The sequence below is a fragment of the Quercus lobata genome, chromosome 10, assembly GCF_001633185.2.
Source record: "Quercus lobata isolate SW786 chromosome 10, ValleyOak3.0 Primary Assembly, whole genome shotgun sequence".
NCBI classification, from domain to species: Eukaryota; Viridiplantae; Streptophyta; class Magnoliopsida; order Fagales; family Fagaceae; genus Quercus; species Quercus lobata.
Genome location: NC_044913.1, coordinates 16659980 through 16686426, shown reverse-complemented (window position 1 = coordinate 16686426; position 26447 = coordinate 16659980). Strand labels below are relative to the sequence as shown.

At 35.2% G+C, this 26447-nt stretch overlaps 1 protein-coding gene across 1 annotated transcript; it reads left to right on the top strand.

Moving 5' to 3' along the window:
• The first annotated feature begins 377 nt into the window (after window positions 1–377).
• On the top strand, window positions 378–2411 carry LOC115963154 (protein PHYTOCHROME KINASE SUBSTRATE 3-like). The gene has a single exon (XM_031082053.1). It carries the CDS (start codon window positions 821–823, stop codon window positions 2189–2191), a length of 1371 nt encoding a protein of 456 aa, XP_030937913.1. The 5' UTR covers window positions 378–820; the 3' UTR covers window positions 2192–2411.
• Window positions 2412–26447: the final 24036 nt, after the last annotated feature.

Genomic DNA, 26447 nt, shown 5'->3' with positions numbered 1-26447 from the left:
CTGTCTATAATTGGGGTTTGTAATTATGAACGTTCATACAACAATCAAGTCTTGGTTGGAAAATTTTGAGGTCGGCTATAGAATCTTAATAGACTAATTAGAGTTGGCCACATGAATTCTATTCTCTATTCATAATAGACCGACTAAATTAGGATTAAGATTAATGATACAATTTAGCTCCCAGGTCAATAATCAAGTTCAATGAAATGATCAACAACCAATCAAATCATGGACTTTTAACACTGTTCATTTGCTAATGAAATGGCATGTGAAAAACAAAGTAGGCACTCTTTTTATACTCATTTAGACCTTTGCCATCCCATAGGCAAAGCCTCTTGAACAAATGGTCAACCTGCAAACCACCTCTATGGATGATGTCTATAGATCATGATTCGAAGAGTACATAATCAAATCTACTTGAACAGTAGCGATCATTTCCAAAGTGTTGGAATCAAGTTAATACCACTATTAAGATATTAGTGGATTAATGAAAAATATTAAGGCATTATTTTCATCTAGTGAAAGAAATAGGCAATATATTTCCAGTCAAGCTCCAAGGAAGTAGGACCCAAATCCTTCCATATTGTGCCCTCCAAAAGCCTACATATAGAAATTTGTTTCCAAGAAAGCAAGTGATCTCCAAGCCTTCCTCAAATAAAAAATTTCTGTTGTACCACAAACACCATATCATATGTTTGTCTCAGCTTTAAAATACTATAAAGCTCCTTGTCATTGAAAAGTCTCTTTGTCCATTTTGTGCTGTCATCCCCACAAGCTTCTTAGGCAAATTTCAAGCTCCTCAATCGACCTCTCCACTACCATGGACAACAGCAAGAGTCTTTGCAGTACTGCTGCCTTTTCTTCTAAACACAGCACAGATGGAGATAGCTGTGTACTTAAGCTTGCCAAGTTAGTTCAGCATCCTCCTCCTGCCATTACTTCAAGCCAAACTACTCCCTTTCCGGTATGCTTAGGGAGAAACAAGGCGGAAGACGGTGAAATCAGTGTCTTTGGCGCTGAAAGATACTTCAACATGAAACTGGAGAATGACAGTCTAAGAACTATTATAGACAGTCAAGCAAATAAGCGTGGGCTTAAGAAAGATAACCGCAATGATCTTCACTACAGGAGGCCTAAGCCTAAGAGCAGGCCAGGAACTCCAAGCATAAGTTCTGAAGCAAGTTGGAATAGCCAAACCACTTTATTGCAAAGTGCCCTCAGGAAACCATCCCAATATATGGACAAGAAGGTAAATGAAAAGATGCATTTTTCTGGTTTTATCTGCAGTTGGTCTTGTTCAGATAAGAAGTCAATTGATATTCACAAGAATAATATTGAGCATGAAGTGAAGCAGGGAAAAGAAGTCAGGAAAAAAGCAATTCAGTTTGATCTCAATCCTGTCATTTTGGACAGAAGATTAAACCGGTTCCAACCACGATTTCAGGCAAAAGATGAGCTTCATTGCACAAGTTTTGAAAGGTCAGAGAGAGAAAAGAATGTTTCACTCCCTATTTCAAGTTGTAGGGTGCAAAATTTGACAGCTAAATCACAGTTGGAAGTGGAGAAGATCATAAGAGAAGAACCACGAATGTCGCTTGAGGTGTTTGGCTCCCATATCATACAGAAGGATGACATTGCAATGAACTTAGAGAGGAAACTCTCCATGCTAACTTGGGATGCTATTCCAGAAGTCCAAGACTTCTCCACTAGTTCTGTCACTGGAGGAGTGCATGAAGATTTGGGGAGTGATTCTAGTTCAGATCTCTTTGAGATAGAGAACCTATCCTGCACTGAAAAGCCTTTGTTCACAAGGCAAGCATCCGATGGCATGTCTAGCTGTATGACCTCCACGACCAAGTATGAACCAAGTGAGGCCAGCATTGACTGGAGTGTGGTCACAGCCAGTGCTGCTGATTTCTCAGTTGTCAATACAGGCTATGATGAAAAGAAACTGGAAGTAAATACTAAGCTTTCTGGTGTAGCCAAAACCAAATCCTTAGTGGACAAGGATGTGCAAAAATGTCGTCCAAGTGGACTACTGAGTTGTAAGAGTCAAAAAGCACTCAATGTTGTTGAAACTGCATATAGGACTAATGAGAAGGCAAAATCTGAGTCAATACAGCATCAAAGGTTGGATTCCTCTGTGTCAGTTGGGAAGCTACAGCATGAGACTAAGGTGAAAGATTTTTGAGTTCTCTTGAGTGCAACAGTACTATTGTCTCAAGAAATATCTCCCCTTTTGCAATTTGCATGTGTATCACTGTTTTATGCTGTAGCGAATAAGAAAACGAAAGGTGTTTTTTTAGAGGAACACTGTTGAAACTTTTCTTGTATATTATGATTATATAGAAATCATGCAATTATGTTAGATCTGAGATATACTCTTTATGTACTAATGTATCCATTTCATATGTACTCCACTCCACATATGAACCAAATTTCTCTCTAGTGATGAAACAAAGCACCTTGTCCATAGCTTTTGTGTCTTTTAAAGTCACAACATCCTGAAGAGATAAAAAGAGAGATGGATTTGTCAAGGAATTGGACTGAAAATAGATTAGTAGACCACAAATATTTTTTACCATATATCCTTGTCCAACCCCTTTCCTTCCTTCAAATGTTCAACTTTTGTATTTGTATGTTCTCTTGATTTACAACCTAGGGGGTTCATTTCTGTTTTGGAGCTTCACTTTTTTAATTGTCAAACAAATCTGCCTTTGGCCAAGCACATTTGGTCATTTATGAGCCTACAATTCTAGAGCTTTGGGTTTGCTTGTACTTATCTTGACTAAGACTTCACAAGGCCCTAACAATCCACATTTTCCCTTCCATTGCTTTGGGTCTCATCCATTCTTAATTCTTTATAGCAAACTGACTGGTGCATATTAAAGAAAACCCCCCCTTGGTTTTCCAAGCAATAATGGTTCAATAGCCATGAGTAAAGAAGGTAGCAATTTATGTGGTATCTAAAGAATTTAAAATAACTAGACCTTTCCAGGAGTTTTCTTCGTTTGAAATGTTTATATCTTTGCATACAACAAAGCACCAATTTGTGAACATCAGGTATCATATGAGAAGGTATCATATTTTTAACAATTGATTGAAGGATTGGAATACTCAATAAACATAGCATGCATTCAGATGATAGGAACTGTTAAGGAATGTTGCCCGGTGATACGTTCAAATCATGACTGTCAAGTAGTTATTTATGCATGCCCAAGTTGGTTAGCTACATTCAATTCTGTAACTATCTTACAACCACAGTGGATCCCATGGCCTCTTCTCTCCCTTTCATCCCACAGAAACTAGGTTGGGAATCAAGTAAACATTTCTGTAACAAAGTTTTGACTAATCTTATCAACCACTAATGGAATTATTGGATGAATACAGTGAATTCTCTGTACAACTAGAAGTTGATTTAACAAGCAACATAGTCAAGCTTTGGATTGAAGGGATATATGATAAAATGAACATCCAAAGCAGAAATTGTCTACATGACTGGTTTGATCTTTTGCTGGCATGACTAGACCTGAGAGGCAATAGTGCCAAACTGCATTAGATTAGATTCATTTGAAAAAAAAACTATATAGTCTTTAAGGATTGGATTAAACTATCACAAATAGATAACTTCAAATTAGCAAAAACAAAGTTGTGATGCAATGCCATGTTGATCATTTTGTTATGTGGCTTATATATTAAACAATATAGAACATCTCACATATTGTAGTGTGGATATGCTAAGATTGTGCATTTATTAGCTATTAATTCTTGCTTAACAAATTGCATAGTAACCAGTAACCAATTCATGTTGACAAGAGCCCCTAGATATTAAAGAGTAAGGTGACCATGTGCATGATGTGACAAAGAGCTAAAAAGTGAAGGCAGATAAGCCCCATAAATGCACATTGAGGGGCAAGAATTTTCCCATCACTCCCAATCTTAAAAGATGGATACTGAAAATTGATGTGAGAGAGAAATTATTTGTGTCATGAAACAAGATAAAAACACAGGTACCCCTTAATGGATTAGGAATGTTGTGAAGGGACCAATTGGGTTTGGTTCATATTAAAGCAAAACTGTGGAGGATCATACTAATAGTGTTGCTATGGACCACCAAGAAGGAATAAGGATAGCCATCCATTGGAGGAACATATTTCATTATTAAAATCTGCATTTGTAAAATTAAGATGGAATTTTCTAGGATCCCACCAATCTACTTGGTCGAACATGCACTATAGCTTGAAACACTTTAAAAAAGTATTGTCTGTCTGTGATTGGAAACAACATAGATCCAATGCAATTATACTTTGAGGAATGTTTTTAGGAAATACATCTTAGACATGGAGCTTGTGTGAACCATAAAGAATGTCCCACCAATGAACCTAAAAGGAAGCATATCCAAGACATTAGTGGAACTATGAGGGGATTAATTAAATTAAAGACCATGTAATTTTCATATATTTTTTTAATCCAACCAAGCCATATAAAATTTTGAGGCACAAAATAATCAATTTGTTGTAAATTTTGAGTGAAGTTGTGATGTGCCTTTGTGTTAGAACCTATTTCCCTCTCTCTTGTGTGTGTATGTGTTTGTTTCTAAAAAAAAAAAAAAAAAAACTTACATAAAAATAAAACTTAATCCGCAGTTGCACTAAAATCTCATTTCCTCTTTCTCGTGTGTGTTTGTTTTAAAAAAATAAAAATAAAGGTTGCACTAATGTATTTTTTTTTTTTTTTTTTTTGAGTTGAAGTGACATCCATGTTTGTCACCATATGCAAACCAAAGTAGGAGTAGTATTTAACACAAAAACCGACAACATAAATAATGAAGAGGTCGCCACCAAAAACAATCACCTGGGCTCCTAAAGTGGTAGCGCTAAAGGTTTGAAGGACGACAAAACACCAATTTGTCACTGAAGCCATAGATATTGTCACACCATAACTCACATCCATTGCAAAGTTGGTATCAAAATCAAATACTCTTATATTATTGATAGATCTTTCGCTGCTTTCAAAGTCGGCTGATTGCTCTTTTTAATTTTAATTTAATTTATTAGATACTACAGAATTTTTACCTATGGTAAGACTTTATTAGTTGAACTAACTGAAACCCATATAATTTAAAAAATGTATATATATCTTAATGTTAAGTAAATAATATTTTTATGCAAAAAATTAAATAAATTTGAATTATGTAATTTTTATTCAAATTTTACTAATATTTATTTTTTAATTAATAGTATGACAAATTCGTAATTGTTGTAGTGGTATAGTTAATCTTAGGTAGGATTTTTTTCATTTGTAATTTTGATTAGTTATCAACAAAAATAAATAAATAAACTTTAACAAATATTATAAGTAAAATTTGTAAACCTAAATGAATTTGGAAAAAAAAATAGTGTTTTACATAATTTAGTAGGCAATTGGAGTACTCTTCTATTTATAAATCTTCTTTTACAACTTTTGATTTTGTTGGATATAGGGGGATTTTTTTTTTATGTGTGTTTAAAGGCTGGGAACACATGTAGAAATTGAATCATCAAACAAGTGGAAGAAGAAACTAAATGGAGCTAACGATTTCCTTGTCTTTTTTTTTTTAGTCCCTCTTGGTAGAAGAAAGAGTACATCTTGTGAATAGGATCTCTTCCCCTAAACCAGACAAAATTGGCCTCTGCCCTTTTCGGGCAAAATAAATAGCATTCTACTCCCTTTCCCAAACTAATTAGGGAAATACCCCTTTTTTGAAAATTGATTTTCTCAAAATCGAGTTAAAAAAAGAAAAATTTCTGGAGCCCTACAGTAGCGTTTTAAGGAGCCTATAGTGACGTTTTAATGACCTATAGTGATGTTTTGTAACTCGATTTCCATGAAGTCGAGTTACATGCAATTTTTTTACCTATAACTCGATTTCATGAAGCTTGAGTTAAAAAACGCCACTATAGGTCCTTAAAAACGTCACTATAGGACTTAATTCGATTTTGAGAAAGTCGATTTTCAAAAGAGGGGTATTTCCCTAATTAGTTTGGAAAAGGGGGTAGAATGCTATTTATTTTGCCTGAAAAGAGCAAAGCCAATTTTGTCCCCCCTACACCATTTTTTGGTGAAACTAGCCCACGAATAAGCCATTATTCTTGAAACCATAGAGGTTATTTCCATTGATGTTCACTATAACAAAATTTCAAGAAGGTTCCTTGGACTAGGGTGCTAGAGATTTTGGTTCATGTGGACAAAGAGTTCGTGGATGAAATTCGTTTAAAATTGTAGAGGTTTTGAGGCTATTGAGGTAAGAAGATAAGCGTGGTGTTTCTAGATGTTACAGTAAAGAGTTTAGTTGTACAAGAGTCTTATAAATAAATTTATTGTAATTTTTGTTCTTATAATAAATTTTCTAAGAGATTAGCTGTGTTCTCAAAATAGTTTTCCCATTGAAGAGATTTTTTGAGTTTCCAATTCAGTATCAAATTTATATGGCATTACTGTTTTCATTTTTATTGCTTTTTGTAAGGGCAGGTTTGGATCTTAGACCCAAAAGATAGGAGGATTAATGCCCAAAGAGCCCAATACAAAGAATTTGTAGAGAGTGGGCTGAAAACTAGGTTTCAATGAGTTGGACAACACTCACAATGGATTCAAGATTAAAATAAAACAAAGAGAAACAGGTTTTATGCAAAGAAATCCTTCCTCGGCAAAGTCCGATGAGAGTAGTTCTTGAATATATTCTTCTTAGACTTGATTACAATTTTTGGTTCTTAGTGCTACAATCTTTCCTCTTCCTTCCTCAAATTCTCTAATGTCCCCCCTATGATTGGGGTCTTTCTTCTTTATATTACCCTCTTGCTTCATCCCCACCCTCCACGTGTAGATCAAGCTCCTGACTTTTATCTTTGTCCCATCAACAACTTCCTGAAATCTTTGGGAATAGCTGTAAGGCTGAACATCAATGTTCAGGTATCAGCTCTACATTAATGCAACCAGAGAGTTAGCTGTAGAGCTTTTAATGTAGTGGTAACAGTTTTCTCTTAGATATTTCTTAGATTTCCTTTGTCACACTCCCTTCTGATGTTTATCCTTACTAGTAGAATTGTCTGGAGCACAGCTCCTGACAGCAGACCAAACCCTCTAACCTCTGCCCTGCTTGGCCAATGAGGCATTTATCCTTGGATAACCTTACCGAACCTTTATGGCTAAATAATAAGAAGTATTAATACTTAAATAAATAATAAACACAACACATAACATCAAAAATAAAAATATGGTAGAGTTGCCTTTCATAATAATAATACTTTCGTAGGTTATTTACATTCCAAGGACGTGGTATGACATTCTTATCTAAATCTTTTAGGAAATAAGCCCTTATACCAATACTAAGGTGATACGGTATGGTCCTTCCTAATTGAGCCCTAACTTTCCTCATGCTGGGTTTTTTGCAGTACCTACAACCTTCCTTAATACCAAATCTCCAAGGGCTAACAATCTTAACTTTACAGTTAAGTCATACCTCTGTTTGAGTTTTTGTTGATAATATGCTAATTGAACCATAGCAATTTCTCTCTGTTCTTCAATTAAATCTAGGCTCTTCTCTAGTAGGTTGTCATTGCTATCTGGTGTGAACAAGCTTGTCCTCAATGTTGGGAATCCAGTTTCTAGAGGAATCACAGCTTCAGCCCTATAAGTTATTGAAAATGGTGTCTCCCCTGTTGACCTACGAGGGTTAGTTCGATATGTCCAAAGAACATGTGATAGCTCTTCCACCCATTTACCCTTTTACATCATCCAACCTCTTCTTGAGTCCATTCACTATAACCTTATTAACAGCCTCGGCCTGTCCATTCCCTTGAGGATAAGCCAGGGTGAAGTACCTATTCTTAATGCCCAATTCACAACAGTACTTGCTTAAGGCTTTGCTATCAAACTAAAGCCCATTGTCCGAGATGAGGGTATAAGGGATCCCAAACCGAGTGACAATATTTTTCCACACAAATCTCTTGACATCCATATCCCTGATATTTGCCAGTGGCTTAACTTCAACCCACTTGGCGAAGTAATCAGTGCCAACTAGTAGCCATTTCCTATTCCCACTGCCTTAGGGAAAGGCCTTACAATATCCAAGCTCCATTGAGCAAAAGGCCAGGGACTAGACAAAGTGTTGAGGACACCCCCTGGCTGATAAATATTTGGAGCAAATCTCTGACATTGGTCACACTTCTTCACATAATCCTGTGCTTCCTTTTGCCAATTTTGGCCACCAATACTCTTGAGTGAAGGCCTTGTGAGACAGTGATCTACCTCTTGTATGACTCTCACAAATCCCTTTGTGTAATCCTCTAGGGGTAGTTCTATTGCCTCAGGATGGACGCATAGCAAATATGGTCTAGAAAAAGAGCACTTGTATAACCTTTGATCCTCGAACAACTAGAATCGATGAGCTTTTCTTCGCACTTTATCAGCCTCCCCTTTCTCCTCGGGCAAGATATCATCCTTAAGGAATAGCACAATAAGATCCATCCAACTAGGCCCTACCCTAATTTGGTAAATATGGACCTTCTCACCTTTTATCTCAGTAGGTTTACATAGATCCTCGACTAGGATAACCCGGGGTAAACTCTGCACCAAGGAGGTTGCAAGAGTGGCAAGAGAGTCAGTATGCGTGTTTCTACTTCTGGGGATTTACTATAAGGAAAAAGACTCAAATCCTGATTGCAAATGTCTAACTTGATTTAGATACTCCTACACTCTTAAATCCCTGGCTTCCAATTCTCCCTTTACTTGGCCTACAACCAATCCCGAATCTGAAAATACCTCCATTGTTTTTCCTCCCATTTTTTGAACCATAGCCATTCCCATCAACAAAGTCTCATACTTAGCCTCATTGTTTGTGGCCAAGAAGTCCAACCTTAAGGATTTCTTAATGATGATCTTTTCAGGAGATATTACAATTAGTCCCACTCTAGATCCCCTTTAATTTGATGCACCATCGATATGTAACTTCCAAGATAGAGGTTCCTATAAGGAGATCATCCTAACTGATTTTTCATCCATGTTCCGCTTTTCGCCATTTTCTTCTACCAGAGGTTCAGCAAACTCAGCTACCAAATTTGCAAAGACCTAGCCCTTTATAGATGTGCGAGGCATATACTTAATATCCAAAGCTCCCAGAATCGTTGCCCATTTTGCAATCCTCCATGTGTACCCAGCTTTCTAAAACAGTGATTGAAGAGGGAGTTGGGTAAGAACCACAATGGTGTGAGCCTGGAAGTAATGAGAGAGCTTCCGTGTAACATGTACCACTGCCAAGATGGCCTTTTCCAATGGTAAATAACGAACCTCAGCCTCATGCAATGATTTGCTCACATAATAAACGGGTCTTTGTACCCCCATCATCAACCCGTATCAATATCAGACTCACCGCATAAGAGGCTACAACAATGTAAGCAAATAGGACCTCCTCCTCCTTGGGCCTGGACATAATGGGTGGTTGAGAAAGATATTCCTTCAATTGTTGGAAGGCCGAGGAACATTCATCGGTCCACTCGAATCCCTTCCACTTATGTAATAACTGAAAAAAGGGCCTACATCTATCGGCTGGCCAAGAAATGAATCGATTCAACGTAGTAGTCATTCCTGTCAACTTCTGGACCTCTTTGAGATCCTAAGGAGGCTGTAGATTATTAATTGCTCTAATTTGATTAAGGCCAACTTCAATTCCATGATGGGTGACCATATAACCTAGAAATTTGCCAGAGCTTACGCCAAAAGAACGCTTGGAAGCATTAAGGTGCAATTTGTGTTTCCTTAGTATCTTAAAAATACTCCCGAGGTCATCTACATGCTCGGACTCCACTTTTCTCTTCACCACCATATCATCTATATAAATCTCAATATTTTTGCCTAATTGAGGCTTAAGCATCCTAGTCACCATCCTCTGATAAGTGGACCCTGCATTTTTCAATCCAAAGTGCATCACTTTGTAGTGGTAATTCCCTGTGGGTGTAACAAAAGCAATCTTTTCCTGATCCTCCAGAGCTAACAATATCTGATGATAGCCTTGAAAGGCATCTAAAAAGCTCATCCAAGGCCTATAGTTGCATCCACCAATTGATCCATCTAAGGCATAGTGAAAGGATCTTTTGGGCAAGCTTTATTTAAATCCGTGAAATCCACACATACTTGCCACTTCCCATTTTTTTTCTTCACCACCACGGTGTTGGCCAACCAGTCAGGGTAAAACACCTCTTTAATGGCCCCAGCCTATTTAAGGTTGAGCACCTCCTCCTTAATAGCATCAGAATGTTCCTTAGATGAGTGCCGAATAGGTTGCCTTTTGGGGATGACAGATGGATTGAAGTTTAAATGATGGCAAATGAAACTTGGATCCACCCCAAGAGCCTCGTAAGCGTTTCATGCAAACACATCAATATTTTCCCTAAGAAAAACTATCAGCTCTTCTTTTGCCCGAGGAGGTAACTGAACTTTGACCTGGAAAAACTTCTCCTTATCATTACCAATAATAAATTTTTCTGATTCCTCACACTTTGCCCTTCAACTACCACGTTTGTAGACAACACTGGCACTTTTGATTGCTATAAATCTTGCATGGCAAAGGCCGAGGACTCACCTCCAGTTTGATGCCTGATTGCAGCCACTAAGCACTGCTTGGCCACAGACTAGCTCCTGACTAGCTCCTCGACTTGATTCCCAGATGGATACTTCACCTTCAAATGTAGGGTGGAAGAAACGAATCCCATGGCATGAAACTAGGGTTTTCCCACAATGGCAGTGTAAGGGGAATAAGCATTCACCACAATGAAATCTACCTCTACCACTTCTGATCCTGCCTGCACAAGTGGCTTAATTTGGTCCTTTGGGATAACAATCTTCCCATCAAAACCCACCAAAGGAGAATCATAGCAAGTCAAGTCTTCGGGCTTCAATCTAAGCCCCTTGTACAAATCAAGGTACATGATCTCTACACTGTTGCCTTGATCTACCAGTTCCCTCTTCACATCATATTCCCCTATCCTAAGGGTAACCACTAAGGCATCATCATGAACTTGCGAGGTTCCAACCTTATCTTCATAAGAGAAACTCAAAGCTGGTCAGACTTCTGTTTTGCACCTCTTCAGATTAGGGGTTAAGTCCTCAGCAAATGGGCAATTTATGGACATTACTCTGGACGGAAAGGAACTAATTCTCCCCGGGGCAGTAAGAATAACACTGATTGTACCGAATTGGGGCCTTGAGGAAGCACCTTATTGTACTCCCGGCCTAACCTGACTACCCTGCTTGTTAGGTTGATACATGAATTGTTTCAACTTTCCCATCTTAACCACTTGTTCCAGATGACTCCACAAAATCCTGCAATCCTCAGTGGTGTGCCCTCACTCCTGGTGGTATTGGCAGTGAAGGTTTTGGTTGCGCTTCGTGGGATTTCCTCCCATCTAATTTAGCTACTTAAAGTATGGTTTGTTCTTAACTTTTTCCAAAATCTGGTGCACGGGTTCTCGAAATACAGTGCTAACCACCTAAGTAGCAATTGAACTAAAATGCCCAACAAAATCTCTCTAAGGTCGGTTATTGTTGTACCTATCCGACCTAAAATCCCTCCGATCCTGAGGAACTACCTTAGCTTTTCCCTTTCCTTGTTGTTGGTCCTCTTCGACCCACTTATACTCGTCAATATGATCCATAAGCTAATGCACACTGCTAACAGGCTTCCTGGTCAAGGACTTCCTCAAATCATACTTAGCGAGCAGGCCGACCTTGAAAGTCCTTATGGTCACATCATCAAAATCCCCATCTATCTCGTTAAACATCTCCTAGTATCTATTTGAATATGTTTTTAGGGTCTCCCCCTCCCTCATAGTCATGGATAATAAAGAGTCCAAAAGTCAAGGAACCCTACTACAAGTAACAAATCGACTCTCAAACGCCCAAGTAAGTCCCTTAAAGGAGTTAATAAAGCCTTCCCTCAGGCCATCGAACCATCTCATCGCCACGGGCCCCAAACTAGATAGGAACACCTTACACATCAAGGCTTCGCACTTGGAGTGAACAATCATTCTCTGGTTGAAGTGGCTTACATGCTCCACAAGGTCCGTTCTATCATTGTACATGGTGAATGTTGGCCAAGTAAACCGCCGAGGAAGTTTTCCTCCTTCAATTCTGCGTGTAAAAGGTGATTTGGAAATCTGATTCAACACCCTACTCATGGCATCGCTCCCCAAACCTTTGCGAGATAGGCTTTTATTTCTGCGCTTATCAAGGTGATCCTCATCACACAAGAAAGACTCACTAGAGGGAGTCCTTGACCTGGGCCTGTAGCTATCATCCCTCTCATTATCAGAGGAAGGGTCAGAACCTGAAGAAGTACTTCTCCGTCGATCACAGCGTAACCTCCTCCGCAGATAGTCAATCTCCAGTTTCATGCTTCTAGTATTCTCTTTATGAGAGACGTGACTCCCACCTCGAGACTGGCTCCTACCAATTTGAGTAGTATGTACACTAACTTCACGGTCTCTCCTACGTTCAAGGTTGAGGAAATGATCTTGGCCCTGGGAACCAACAAATTCTTCCCAGTTAGGACCTGAACCTACCATAGTTGAACGTTGATCTCACTCAAACTCAAGTCTTCCCACAGAAGGCACCAAGTGTGAGGGTAGGTTTTGGATCTTAGGCCCAAAATATAGGAGGATTAAGGCCCGAAGAGCCCAATACAAAGAATTTGTAAAGAGTTTGGACAATGCTCATAATGGATTCAAGATTGAAATAAAGTAAAGGGAAACAAGTTTTATGCGAAGAAATCTTTCTTCGACAAAGTCTGAGGAGAGTAATTCTTGAATATATTCTTCTTAGACTTGATTACAATTTTTGGTTCTTAATGCTACAGTCTTTCCTCTTCCTTCCTCAGATTCTCTAATGCCCCCCTTGTAATTGGGGCCTTCCTTCTTTATATTACCCTCTTGCTTCATCCCTACTCTCCACGTGTAGATCAAGCTCTTGGCTTTTATCCTTGTCCCATCAACAACTTCTTGAAGTCCTTGGGAATAGCTGTAAGGTTGAATATCACTATTTAGGTATCACCTCCATATTAATGCGGCCAGAGAGTTAGCTGTAGAGTTTTTAATGCCGTGTTAGCAGCTTTCTCTTAGATATTTCTTAGCTTTCCTCTATCATACTCCCTTTTGATGTTTATCCTTACCAGTAGAACCGTCTAAAGCGTAGCCCCTGACAACAGACCAAAACTTCTGACATTTGCCCTGCTTGGCTGAGGAGGCATTTATCCTTGGACAACCTTATCGAACCTTTACGGCCAAAATCCTTCCATAATTTACTGATTGGCACCTTTCCGTTAAAGCCCACATATCCTCGAACTACTAAATGTCCTCAGATAAGGCCCACGGCCCAATATACTCTCCTAGGCCCTTCATCCATACACTTTTGATTTGGTATATTATTTGTTGTTAAATATATATGATTGTGTGTTGGTATTCATGATAGTATTCATGATAAACTTGTAGTAATACTACGTTTATCCCGAGTTAATCACTGATTCTTTGAAGGCGGGCGGCAATAATATTGTTTCAGTGGAGCCACTCATTCAGGATGCCATTGCATTTTCCAGTACATATTCAAAATTTCTATACTCTCATTATAGAAGAGAAGGCAATAAATTAGCACATAGTTTAGCAAGATATTCCATTAATGTCTCCGATAGGGGTGTCCATGGAAATCGGCAACCCGCCCAACCCGTCCGACCCGATGGCGTCCAACCCGCCGCCACCTGATCCGACGACTCCGGCAGTCAGGTGCGGGTTCTGACCTCACTAACCCGACCCCAGCAGGTCGGTTGTCAGTTTTTAATTTCAAAACCTGTGAAACCTGACCCGAACTGAAATCCATTCAAAATCTAGCCATTTTTTCAGATTCTGACAATTTTTTTCCATATTCTGGCCACTTTTTCATTTAAATCCTTCAATTTTTGGCACAATAAACACTGGATCTGGCTGAACCAGTGATTTCTCATCACGATTTGCTAGAAATCTTGCCGGATCCAACGGGATCTCACTGGATCTTGGATGGATCTGGCAAGATCTCATCGCGTTTCAAAGTATTTCGGTGATAATCAGGTTGGGCAAAAACCCGACCCACTGACCTATGAACAGCCCTAGTCTTCGACTATGTAGTTTGGATGGAGTAAGTCCCCAATACAATGCTTTCCATTGTTCAGCATAGCTTAGCCAATTTGGCCACCCAAATTTAATAAAAAAATCAAGTTCGTTCTAAAAAAAAAAAAAAGTGGCATAAGAGCATTAAGAACAAATGGGGTCCATTTTTTTTTTTTTTTGTAAAAGAAGTATAAGAGAAATTAGAACTCATAATTAGAGCCTAAAAGAATTTTCAATAGTTACGTTACATTTCCAATTTAAATAACTTAATAATATTGTGTTAATAAAAAAATTAACGAAAATAATCATATGATCCCTATCAAATCCACCAAGTAATAAATTAAAAGAGATTCCTTTAACCAATAGGAAGAAACACCTTTGTTTTAAAAAAAAAAAAAAAATTGCTAACCGACATATTTTGGGCTCAACTTTGAACTCAAAATTGGGCTAAATAAATTTAGAAACACTCATACGGCCCAAAAGCACTTTCGGGTTTCGACCAAACGGGCTGCTATCATGTTGGCTTAATTTGCTGTTAACCTCACAAGCTAGTACAAACTGGTGCAACACCTTTCTTTTTTTTTCTTTTTTTTGGGGAGAAAAACTGGTGCAACACTTAATCTGCATGTTAGAGACTTGTACGGACTGCAATTGCTATAAACGTATTTTTTAATTCTTATACCAATATTTAAACTAGTTACATAACTTATTAAAAAAGTTATGCTTAAAACTATGCATAAATAGTTTGTTCAAATGTCATATAGTAGGTCAAACATGTTTGGAGTGAAATTTTTTTCATAAATTTGTGAGAATCAACCGATACAAAATTTGTGAAAATTGGGAATTTTGCATGGATCCTAAAAGAAAAGGCATTTTAAATGAATTGTGGATCTCAATGGTACTTTTCTTTTTCAAAAGAGCAGTGTTTATTATACACACTTTGTCTCACACGCACATGAAAAAACAGCTAAAATTGTGATTTTCAACTTAAACAAAGTGTGTAGGTTGAAAATCATGACTTTGATGTGTACGATAACTTTTATATCCTTTTAGAAGCTCAAGTAATAGTTTCAACTTTCAAGTGACATTGTAGTAAATATTGTGAAAAACGTAGTACCTTTCTCTCTCTCTCTCTCTCTCTCTCTCAGACTGAGTGTAACTCATCAATTTCAAATCAAAACAATTCAAGCTCTCTCTTTCTCTCACAACGGCTCTCTCAAATTTGGACTCTACCGCATTACTCCTCTTAAATATTCTTCAGCTTTATCTCAAATCCTTACAACACAGTCTCACCCATCTCAGCTTTCTCTCAAATCTCCATTAACGCTTCAGAGTTTCCTCTCATGTCTCTAAATTACTCCTCAGCTACCTCTCAAATCTTCTCAATCCTCTTCTTCTCAACAATCACTGTGAGTTTTCTCTCTTCAACTTTATGGTTAATTTTTCTGGTTACTGTGTATGATTGTTGTGAGGATTAGTGTCGTTGTTGTTAATTTAACTGGTTTTTATGGTTTCAGTAAACTTTATGGTTACTGGGTCTTATGGTTTCTCTAAGTTTTATGCTTGTAAAATAGTGTTGAGTAGTTATAGTTTGAAGACATAAAGTTGGTTTTTCTTCAATAGGATAGTCGGACCCAGAACTTCTGCACAACCAGACAATGTATTGTAGCTACTTTTGTACTTTAATTTCTTTAGAAAATCAAATCCAGTCAAGCTGGTTTCTTCAAATGAAGCAAATATTTAAGTGTAAAACTAGGTGACCTTATTTTTAGGTGTCTTTAATGTTTAATTAAAGTCTAAGTTCAGTTTTTTTATAAATAAAACTAGGTTGTTTAATGAAAATGACATAGTTTTGAAGGAAGAATATTCACTAAAAGAATTAGGGTGAAGGGTATTAGTAGTTGTTTTTCTGTTTTAGTTCTATAGCTCTATGGCATTTATATATATAGGAACTACCTTGGGAGGACAAGAAGAGATTGCTTGTTTAGCTTAACCTCTCTGCCTCAGTGGAGTGTGTGTCACCTATGTGATAGAACTATTGGTTCCTATTTTGTACCAGGCAATTGTCTATTACACACACCTATTATACATGCCTTACACACACGCCACTTTTGCACAGAAATAGTGGCTCAAGTTATATTAGTGTGTGTAACTGGCTCGGGCGTGTGTGTAAGAGACATTTCCCTTTGTGCTGTGGTCTTTCAAATTTCATGCACAAGTTCCTTACTGAAGAATGCTTCTTAAACATTGAGTTTTTTAAAGGAACATTGTTGAAACTTTTTCCGTATAATATGAGTTATGTAGAAATCATGCAATCTATATCTATATATTACTAAAAACTGAAGCATAGCGTTTAATACTGCTGCTCTCACGTTGCGTCACATCAACTGACATGTCATTTTTTTTTTTTTAAATATAATTTGTTCTACAATTTAAAAATGATTTTTACAATTTTCAGCTTTATAAATGCACCTCACTACTTATTTATTTACTTCCACTATCACCTTATAATAAATCTAGTCCGCTACTTATTTATTTACTTCCACTATCACCCTATAATAAATCTATATAATTAATCTAGTCCATCTCTTATTTATTTAGTTCCACCATCAAGCCCAACCCAAAGTGTTTTCAGTTCAGTTTTAGGGTTTTGTATGAGTCTTTTCAGCTTAAAGGAGAAGGAAAAAAAAAAAAAAAAACGTTGAAACCTTTCAACGTTTTTTTTTTTTTTTTCAATTTTCCTATAATTTTTTTTAACATTTATTTTTTTAATATTTACACTTCTCCAAACTTTCACTTCTCCAAACTTTCTCTTTCCCTTACCATTTCATCTCCTCACTACTTCTTTAATCTTTCTCCCTTCCTTACCTTTTCATCTCCCTCCTTATCTTTTCATCTCCCCACTACCCTCTACATTAATATTATTCTTCTTCTTTTCCTTCATCTTCCTTTTATTTTTGTCTCTTCTTATTCACACTCTCTTACTATAAATTTGTTAATATCTCTTCTATTCTATGCATAGTTTTTCCTCACAAAAAAAATGGTTCTCTCTCTCTCTCTCTTTCTCTCTAAATTTTTTGGTGGATTTTTATTTTTTATTTTTCTTGCATCTCTACTTTAGGTTGATAATTTTTTATATTCTTTAAAACTCTATTTTGGGTTAATGCAATTTAGTTTAGTTTTTTAAATTGTTGTTATTTTTTTTTTTATTCTCTTTGATTGTTAAATGTTATCCTATTGTGTTCTAAAGAATTAATATAGCATATAAAAATATAATATTATTCTATTACATAGCATGATTTGAATAATTTGGTATTTATTCTATTACATAGCATGATTTTTTATAGTGCTCAATTTAGATGTTAAACTATGAGACTTTACTAATTTTTGTTTATTTTCTAATCATTTGTGGCGGACAAAGTACTCTTAATAGTTGTATTAGAAGTACTCTATAATGTCACTCATTTAAAGAAAAGCAAAGGTTAGCCAAACGAAAATAATCGGATAGGTTACAAATTTTAACTTTTGTAATTTTATTTTAATTATTATTATTTTATAACAATGCATGTATAGAAATTTAATTCTTAGATTTTGCTAGTAATTTTTTATTTGATAATATGTTTTGGGTGGCCAAAATTATAATTTCTACAAAGAAAATAACCTTAATAGATTATCAAAAACAAAATTTTATCCTAATATTGGTTCAATTAATCATTGTTAAGTTTTATTAATTTTTTTTAGTTTACGTTTTTTTGGTGTTTTGGATTTTTTCTTTATTACATTTATGATTGTTCCTATAATAAATAAAAATATAATTATGAAATACATTATTCATTATTAGATTAGTTTAAATTGTAAAAAAAAAAAATTAATAAAACCACCATAAAAATAATTATCACGCGTAACACGCGGGTTCACAGCTAGTTGTATATAAAAGATAGGACATAGATATAAATGTTTCTTAATTAATACATTTTTACTCAACCTAAATCCCAAAATACATACATACATATATACATATAACTCTAGTCAAGGCTCAATCCTAGTCAAGATCAAAGTCTGTAATATAACTCTAGTCAAGGTCATTGTATCAAATCCTACCTCGAGTACAAGCAAAGTAATTCTAATCCTACTTGTAATTCAAATATTGGAATACAAATTAGACACAAGGCACACCATAAGCGGTAGAGCATATATAAAAAGTGAGACAAATGATTAGAATGGGGACTGAGAATTTGTATTAATAAGGTGGAACATAAAAAGTGAGACAAATGATTTCTATTCCAAATATTGCAACATTGGTTTGTTTATTGTCCATCAATGATTTAGCTTACTAAATATACCATTTAAAGGGTTTATTCTAATTTTTTTAATTAAAAAAATAAATAGTAAGGCTGTCGTTATTAAATAGGGCTGTAAATGAGCCAAGCTTTGCCGAGTAGTACGTGTTTGAGTTTGGGTTGTCAGTAAAAATCAAATGCTCAAGCTTAGCTTGAGCTAGAAACAAGCCTAAAAACAATGTTTGAACTCAAGCTCGTGAAAATGCCAAAAAACTTACGCTTGGCTTGATTAATCAGTCAAGCCAAGCTTAAGCTTAATATCAAGCTCAAACTTAAGCTCAAGTCAAGCTTTTTAGCTTGGGATCCAAAAAAATTTCATTATCAAATGCTTATATCTCCAAAAATCAAGTAAAAAAAAAAAGGAAAAGAAAATAATATACTCATTTTAGCCTGGGATCCAAAAAATTTTCATTATCAAATGCTTATATCTCCAAAAATCAAGTAAAAAAATAAAAAATAAAAAGGAAAAGAAAATAATATACTCATTTTATCATGCTTCTAATTCCACCTATAATTAGAAATTGTTCAAATTATAACTTTACATTATTAAATCCATCCATTCATCATTCATTGTGATAGACAGAGTCAGAGCTATTGAAATAAGCACATGTTAATTGTGTAGCTATTGTAATAAGCACATGATAATTGTAAATATAATGTTGAGGCAATTAGTTAGTTAGTTAGAACTAACTTGTAAGCTGGATCAAGGGGATGTAAAGGAATGTTACATGTATGAAAAGAAGGAAGCAATAAGACTGAAGTTAGTTCTTTTCCATTTTCTTCTTGTTTCTCTTCTCAACCTCTTAAATTCTTCTTCTATTGGAGATCTGGCTATCTCAAATTAGCCACTCAAAGACCTTATATAGATTAGGATCTTAACAATTGGTATCAAAGCTAGTGTTTTTGCCACCATGACAGAAACTCGATCCAATACTCAATTCAATGAAAAGTTAGCAATTCTCGCTAGAACAACTGAGAACCATGATCATGAAATTCATGAAATCAACCAAAAACTTGATGCGATGACTATGATTCTACAACGACTCAACGAAGCTAAAGATCGAAGGTAACAACAACAAAAGGCTCGAGAATCTATTCGACTTGGAGTTTCTCCAAGTAATGATTCAACCACAATGGTGCCAAAATCTCTGAAGTTGGAATTTCCAAGATTCAGGGGTGAAGATCCTCTGTGTTGGGTGTACAAAGCAAACCAATATTTCCAACTATATAACACTCCTTTGAATCAACGTATTCTCTTAGCATCATACCACATGGAAGATGAAGCTCTTGTGTGGTTTCAAGATGCTAAAGAACCTGGAATTTTTACGAGCTAGGATTCATTTGTGAAGGCTCTGATAGGCCAAAAAATGAATTGACCCCTTGTGATAAATTAATTGATTAATTAGCCAAATTTATTAATTAATCAAATTAACATGCAAACGCGTGGTAGCATAAACAAATCACCAATTAAACTAAATGCAGCAGAAAATAAATTGACACGGTGATTTGTTTACGAATGAGGAAAAATAACACGGCAAAAACCCCACCGGGTGATTTTAAGGTCACCATTCCTGAGAATCCACTATTATCAAAACAAGCGGTTACAAATAAAAGAATTCAAGTACCTTATACCAACCTACAGTTGAACCCTTATCCCAATACCCAATTGGACTTATTCTGTAGTAACAATCTCTCCTTGTAATGCATGGCTTCCAGTACGTGATTAACCAATTGCGTGGATCCTAGTACATAACTTCAATCACCAATTAGAGAAGGTTGTTGGGTGTAAAGTTCTTCAATTCATCACACAACGAAAAATGAGAAGCTCCTTGGTTACAAAACCCTACGATGCACAAACACAACAGCTTCTTCACAAGAAAGATGAACTAGGGCAAATTCTGTCTCCGGTCACAATTTGCTTGAACAAACTTTACTTAACACTTGTACAACTTGCTCCACCTTTGACGGCACTTAAAATAGTCTTTTTATATGTCTAGGGTTGTAAGAAAAGAAAACTCAAACATACAATCATGGATTGGAGTCAAAACATAACTGAAATTTTGTTTTTCATAAATCTCAACAAATGCCTATCTGTCGAGCTGCTGTTAGCCACGAGCTAGAACTGCTCTTCAAGGCTTGATAGATGGCTAGCCGTCGAGTTTTAATGAACAACACTTTCTGCACTTGAATTTTGGACAAACTTGCATGGTTTTAACACTTTAACTTGAAACAAGGTTTCTTGAAGTATTAAACACTTCCTAGATCTACTTAATTACAAGTAAAGTGCGTTTTGTCAAAGAATTAGTCAATTATATAAAATAGTGACATATGTTCCTAACAAGTGAATCACATATGTCCTAACAGGCTCTACATACAAGATTTGGTAGTTCAGCTTATGATGATCCGATGGAAGCACTGACCAAGTTAAGGCAAACTAGGTTTAATTGGGTTAATACCCATTTAGCCCAACTAATAATTGGGTGGGTTTGGATTCAATTAGGGTGGGTGAGTTTGGGCGGGCAAATGGGTTTGAACTTACTTTGTTACCCCTAGGTAATTAAGAAACTAATTGAAAATAAAATGGAGAACAAGTTGAGCCATTAAGGTGGTTGTGGGTCATATTTTCCTGGTAACCAAGTAAAACTCAATTTTAATGCCGTTCATGTTATTGTTATTATTATTATTATTATGAGAAATAAGGCCATTCATGTGATTGGTTAAACTGGGTTGACTTTTGATTTTGATTTGCGTTGGGGGTAGTCTAATGTAATGTACTAATGCGAGACTTGGAATGTTAACATTTTTTCAACTAAAGTATTCACAAAGTGTAAACAAATTGAATTGGGGTTCTTAGGGGTCCCCTTCTCAAAGAAAAAAAAAAAAAAAGGTTAGTTGTGGTCCATCACAATTTTTGCGTTGTCACATTATGCAAAATTGCAATTCATTGTGGGTGTGGGGGCTAATTCTTTGTCATTATTGATTATAGATGGTCGGGACATCCAAGAATTTCCAAAAGAAGAAGAGGCACTTAGCTGCAATGGTGTCAGACTCGGAGGACTCTTACAGTGGTAGCATCCATGGACGAGAGAAGAGCAAGGTTCAAGGCTTCACTCCCTTAACACCACCCCAGCTTTGGTTAATTACCGAACAAAACGAAGAAAGGGAATCCCCCATCGTGCCCCAATGGGATGACTAATCATATACTAGAAGCACTTAGACCCCCGTTCATTACTGTTAGCAATATATATATATATATATATTGCAATACGAAATATATATATTGCAATATATATATTTCGTATTGCAATATAATATATTTATATATATTTCATATTGCAATTATGAAATATATATATATATATATATAGTGTTCACTTATAGAAAATTGTAGTTATTGCCCTCCATAGATTTTGGAATTTAGGCCTTTTAACTCCTCAACCCTTTTGAATTAGTCTAGCACACAAGTTTTATATATTGTGCAATTGTTTAGGTTTTGGATAGTTCCTAAATAATTTTTTTATATTTAGCTTGGTCTCTCCTGAAAAAAATTTATGAGTTCGCCACTGTGTTAACCAATACCACTTCTTTGTTAAGGAGTTTTATCAGTCATGTTATAAACAAACCTCCCCCCAAAAAATTCATGAATATTGCTAAAATCAATGCAATAAACTCTAATATGAAAGAGCTGGAAAACCTATAACAAAACAAAAACTGCCCACACTTCTTTCATACCCTTCAAAAGGTGTGTATATATATATATATATATATAACTATCAAAATTTGTATTTACCACTGCAATTCGATTACAACCTAAAAACATAAAAAAAAAAGAGAAAAAGAGTTACCCACGTAGACCAATAGCAAAAGGGGGTACTTACACATTTTATCAAACACTTGGTTTATATATTTGTTGGAATCCCAAATGATAATATAGTAGTAATGGAAAGAGCGCATGCTTTTGAAGAGAGTCCAATCCCAATTAGCAACGTTTGGTAAGAGATTTCTAATAACGTTTTTTAAGTGTTGTAGAAATACTTGTTGTGGTGTTTAAACAACGAAAACTGTTACCAAATGGGCTTATATACTTTGAAAAAAAAAATAGAAGTACAAAAAGATTAAAACCTAGTGAAAATCAGCAGATGAACTCAGAAGGGTGAAGAAAGACAGAAACAAAAACTTAAATTTAGAGAAAAGATAAGAGGAAAAGCAAGAGTACTCAAAAAATAGAATGAAGACCATTGATAAGCATGGGAAGGCCGAATGGTGGGAGCTATGGCTTGTGAGTAAGGTCCAATTTGCAAGGGTGGCCAAGTATTCAATTTTTATGCGTGTGGTTATGCGGGTCTTAGGTTTTCAGTTTGGGGTTTTTCATAAACAAAGTACCAAAACATGTAGTTGGGTTTTCAAAGGTGAATTTTGCTGTTTTATTCAAAAAATTAAATAATTTTAAAAATTAAAATGAGGTATAAAATTGAGGAGGCTGCAAAATTGAGGTGGCACACCCTTAAGAGGTCAACAAATAGTCAAAGTTTGGATATCAGGTTTTCAGTTTGGAGTTTTTTAGAAACAAAATAGCAAAACATGTAGTCAGGTTTTAAAAGGTGAATTTCGCTGTTTTTATTCAAAAAATTAAATAATTTTAAGAATTAAAATGAGGTGTAAAATTGTGGAGATTGCAAAGGTCAAATAAGAGTCTTATGTCTTACAACCCAATTTAATTTTAGATCTATTTTTCTTTTAAATCTAATTAAATTTAAAAATCCAATCAAATTGCTAAATAATCCATTATCACTAAATTGGTGGGATCCATGTCAATTTTTTATTGAGTTGACAAAATTGGATCCTGACTTGTTAATCCACCCAAACCCCAAAGATAGAAAACTAATATGGGTAAGGGGTTTTTTTGAACCTGTAAAAAAACAAGCTAATTTGTTTCTGTTTTTAATATTAACAAAAAACAAAGGTCATACTAGATTGACTTAATACATCAAAGGTGGAATAAAAGTACTAAGTTTTACAACCCGATTTTTACTTGTTTTTACAACCAAAATATGGCTCTAAATAATAATCCTAAGTTTAGTTTGGTTCTTGACTTTTCATCCTTCAATAATGAAATTCGTACAATGACTAATGCTAGTGGTTAATCAAGAATTTGAACATGTAATTATAAGTAATGCTTATACGAACTAGTTATGTTAATTCTGAGATATACTTTTATGTACTAATTTATCCATTTCATACGTATTTCACTCCAGAACCAAATTTCTCTCGAGTGATGAAACAAAGCATTATATCCATAGCTTTTGTCTGTTGTGGAGATTCTCTTTTAATTGTCAACCAATTCTGCTTTTGGCCAAGCACATTTGGTCACTTATGGAGCCTACAAATCTTGACTAAGACTTCACAAGGCCCCTAACAATGGAAAGCCATCATTGCCTTTTAGTAGTCTTATCAATTCTTACTTCTTTATAGCAAACTGACTGGTGCATATTAGAGAAAAGCTCCCATGGTTTTCCTTACAATAATGGTTCAATAGCCATGAAATTAAAGAAGGGATCAAATTTATGAGAAGGTATTATATTTTTAACAATAGAATTAAGCGCAAGTTGGTTAGCTACATTCAATTCTGTAACCAAGGTGGATCCCATGGCCTCTTCTCTCCCTTTCATCCCACAGAAACTAGGTTGGGAATCAACTAAACATTTCCCAAAGAAAATTTTGACTAATCTTATCAACTAGTAATGAAATTATTGGATCATTACAGTGAAGTTTCTGTACAACTAGAAGTCGACCTAACAAGCAATATAGTCAAGCATTTGGATTGAAGGGATATATGATAAAATTTTTATCATAAAATGAATGTCCAATACCTGAGAGGCAACGGTGCTAAACTGCATTAATTGGATCCATTTGAAAGGCTATATATTTAAGAATTGGATTAGACAATTACAAATACTAGATAACTTTAAAAGGTGCTAAAACAAAGCTGTGATGCAAGAAGTTCCATGTTGATCATTTTGTTATTAGCTATTGATTCTTGCTTAACAAATTGTATACAATCAAATTCATCTTGATAGGAACTCTTGGATATTTAAGAGAGTAAGGTGGGCATGTGCATGATGTGATCGAAGAGCTAAAAAGTGAAGGCAGACAAGCACCATAAATGCACATTGGAGGTGAAGGGGGTAAGAATTTTTCCCATCACACCCAATCTTAAAAGATGGGTACTGAAAATTGATGTGAGAGGAATTATTTTGGTGTCATGAAACAAAATAGAGACAATGGATTAGGAATGTTGTGAAGGAACCAATTGGGTTGGGTTCATATATAAATCAAAACTGTTGAGGATGATACTTCTAGTTGCTATGGACCACTAAGGGAATAAGCATAGCCATCTATTGGAAGAACATATGTCATTATAAATAAGCATTTGTAACATTAAGTCTGCTAAGAGAAAAGCATAATCAAAAGGAAGGCCCTGGCTCTAAAAGATGAAATTTCAATGATCCCACCAATCTTCTTGGTCGAACATACTATATAGAGTGAAACACACTTTAAAAAAGTATGCCTGTCTGTTATTGGAAACAATATTGATCCTCACCCAATGCAAATTATACATTGAGGAATGGTTTTAGGAATACATCATAGACATGAAGCTTATGTGAACCATAAAGAATGACCCACCAACAAACCTAAAAGGAAGCATACCCAAGACATTAGTGGAATTGTATTGTCAAAAAAGAAAAAGAAAAAGAAATTAGTGGAACTGCGATGGGATTAAATTAAACACTAGAAGTAATCATGTACTTTTTTATTATATTTTTTTCATTTTTCATTTTTCATTTTGAAGCAGGCCATGTAAAATTTTGAGGCACAAAATAATCAAATTATTGTACTATAAACTGGCATGAAAAGCTTAATTAGGGGTTGCACTAATTTTTTTTTTTTTTTAATTTTAAAAGTGACATACATGAGTACCATTCACATGTTTGTCATCATATGCAAACCAAGTATTAACATCAAAAGTCAACAGGTCGCCACCAAAAGGTTGAGGACGACAAAACACCAATTTGTCACTGAAGCCATAGATATTGTTGTCGCACCTTAACTCACATCCATGGAAAAGTTGGTCTCTAATACAGTGATCTATTAATGGATCTTTTAGTAGTTTCAGGGTTGGCTTGATAGACATTATTCTCTTTTCTTTTTTTTTTTCTTTTTTTAAGAAAAAGACGGTAACTTTTATTAATATAAGTAAGCCAAATTGACTAAAATTACAACAAGTGTGGAGGAACATCCTTCATCTATATCAATAAACAACTAACAAGTCTAGTAGGTCTGATAGACATTATTCTTAAGATAAGCCAACCAAATCGGCTAAAATTACAACACTGAGATGTAGAGGAACGTCTTTCATTCACACCGATAAACCACTAACAAGTTTAACATGTCTGATAGACATTATTCTTGTCGGTTAAATAGTATTTATTTTGCTTTTTTACATCTTCTCTTTAGTTAATAATATGACATACTCTTAACATTTTTAATGACATAACTTATCTTAAGATTTTATCAATTAATTTTGAAAAAAAATATATATGCATAAGCAACTTTAACAAATATTATAAATAAAATTTTGTAAGCAATGCATACATTTGAAAAAAAAAATATCTAGTACTTTTTATATGATTTTATATGCTAATTGGACTATCTTTTATATTTGTAAATTTTCTTTTAAACTGCTAATTGGACTATCTTTTATAGTTGTAAATTTTCTTTTAAACTGTTAATTATGAAAATAAATATAAAATATTAATATTAGAATAAATATTATGTTTGCAAAAACATTCAAGATTAAAACAATTTTATGTTATATTTTTAATTATGAAAATAAATAAAAAATATTAATATTAAAATAAATATTATGTTTGCAAAAACATTC

Coding starts and splice junctions, on each gene's coding strand:
- LOC115963154 (XM_031082053.1), top strand. CDS start 821: ATGGACAACAGCAAGAGTCTTTGCAGTACTGCTGCCTTTTCTTCTAAA.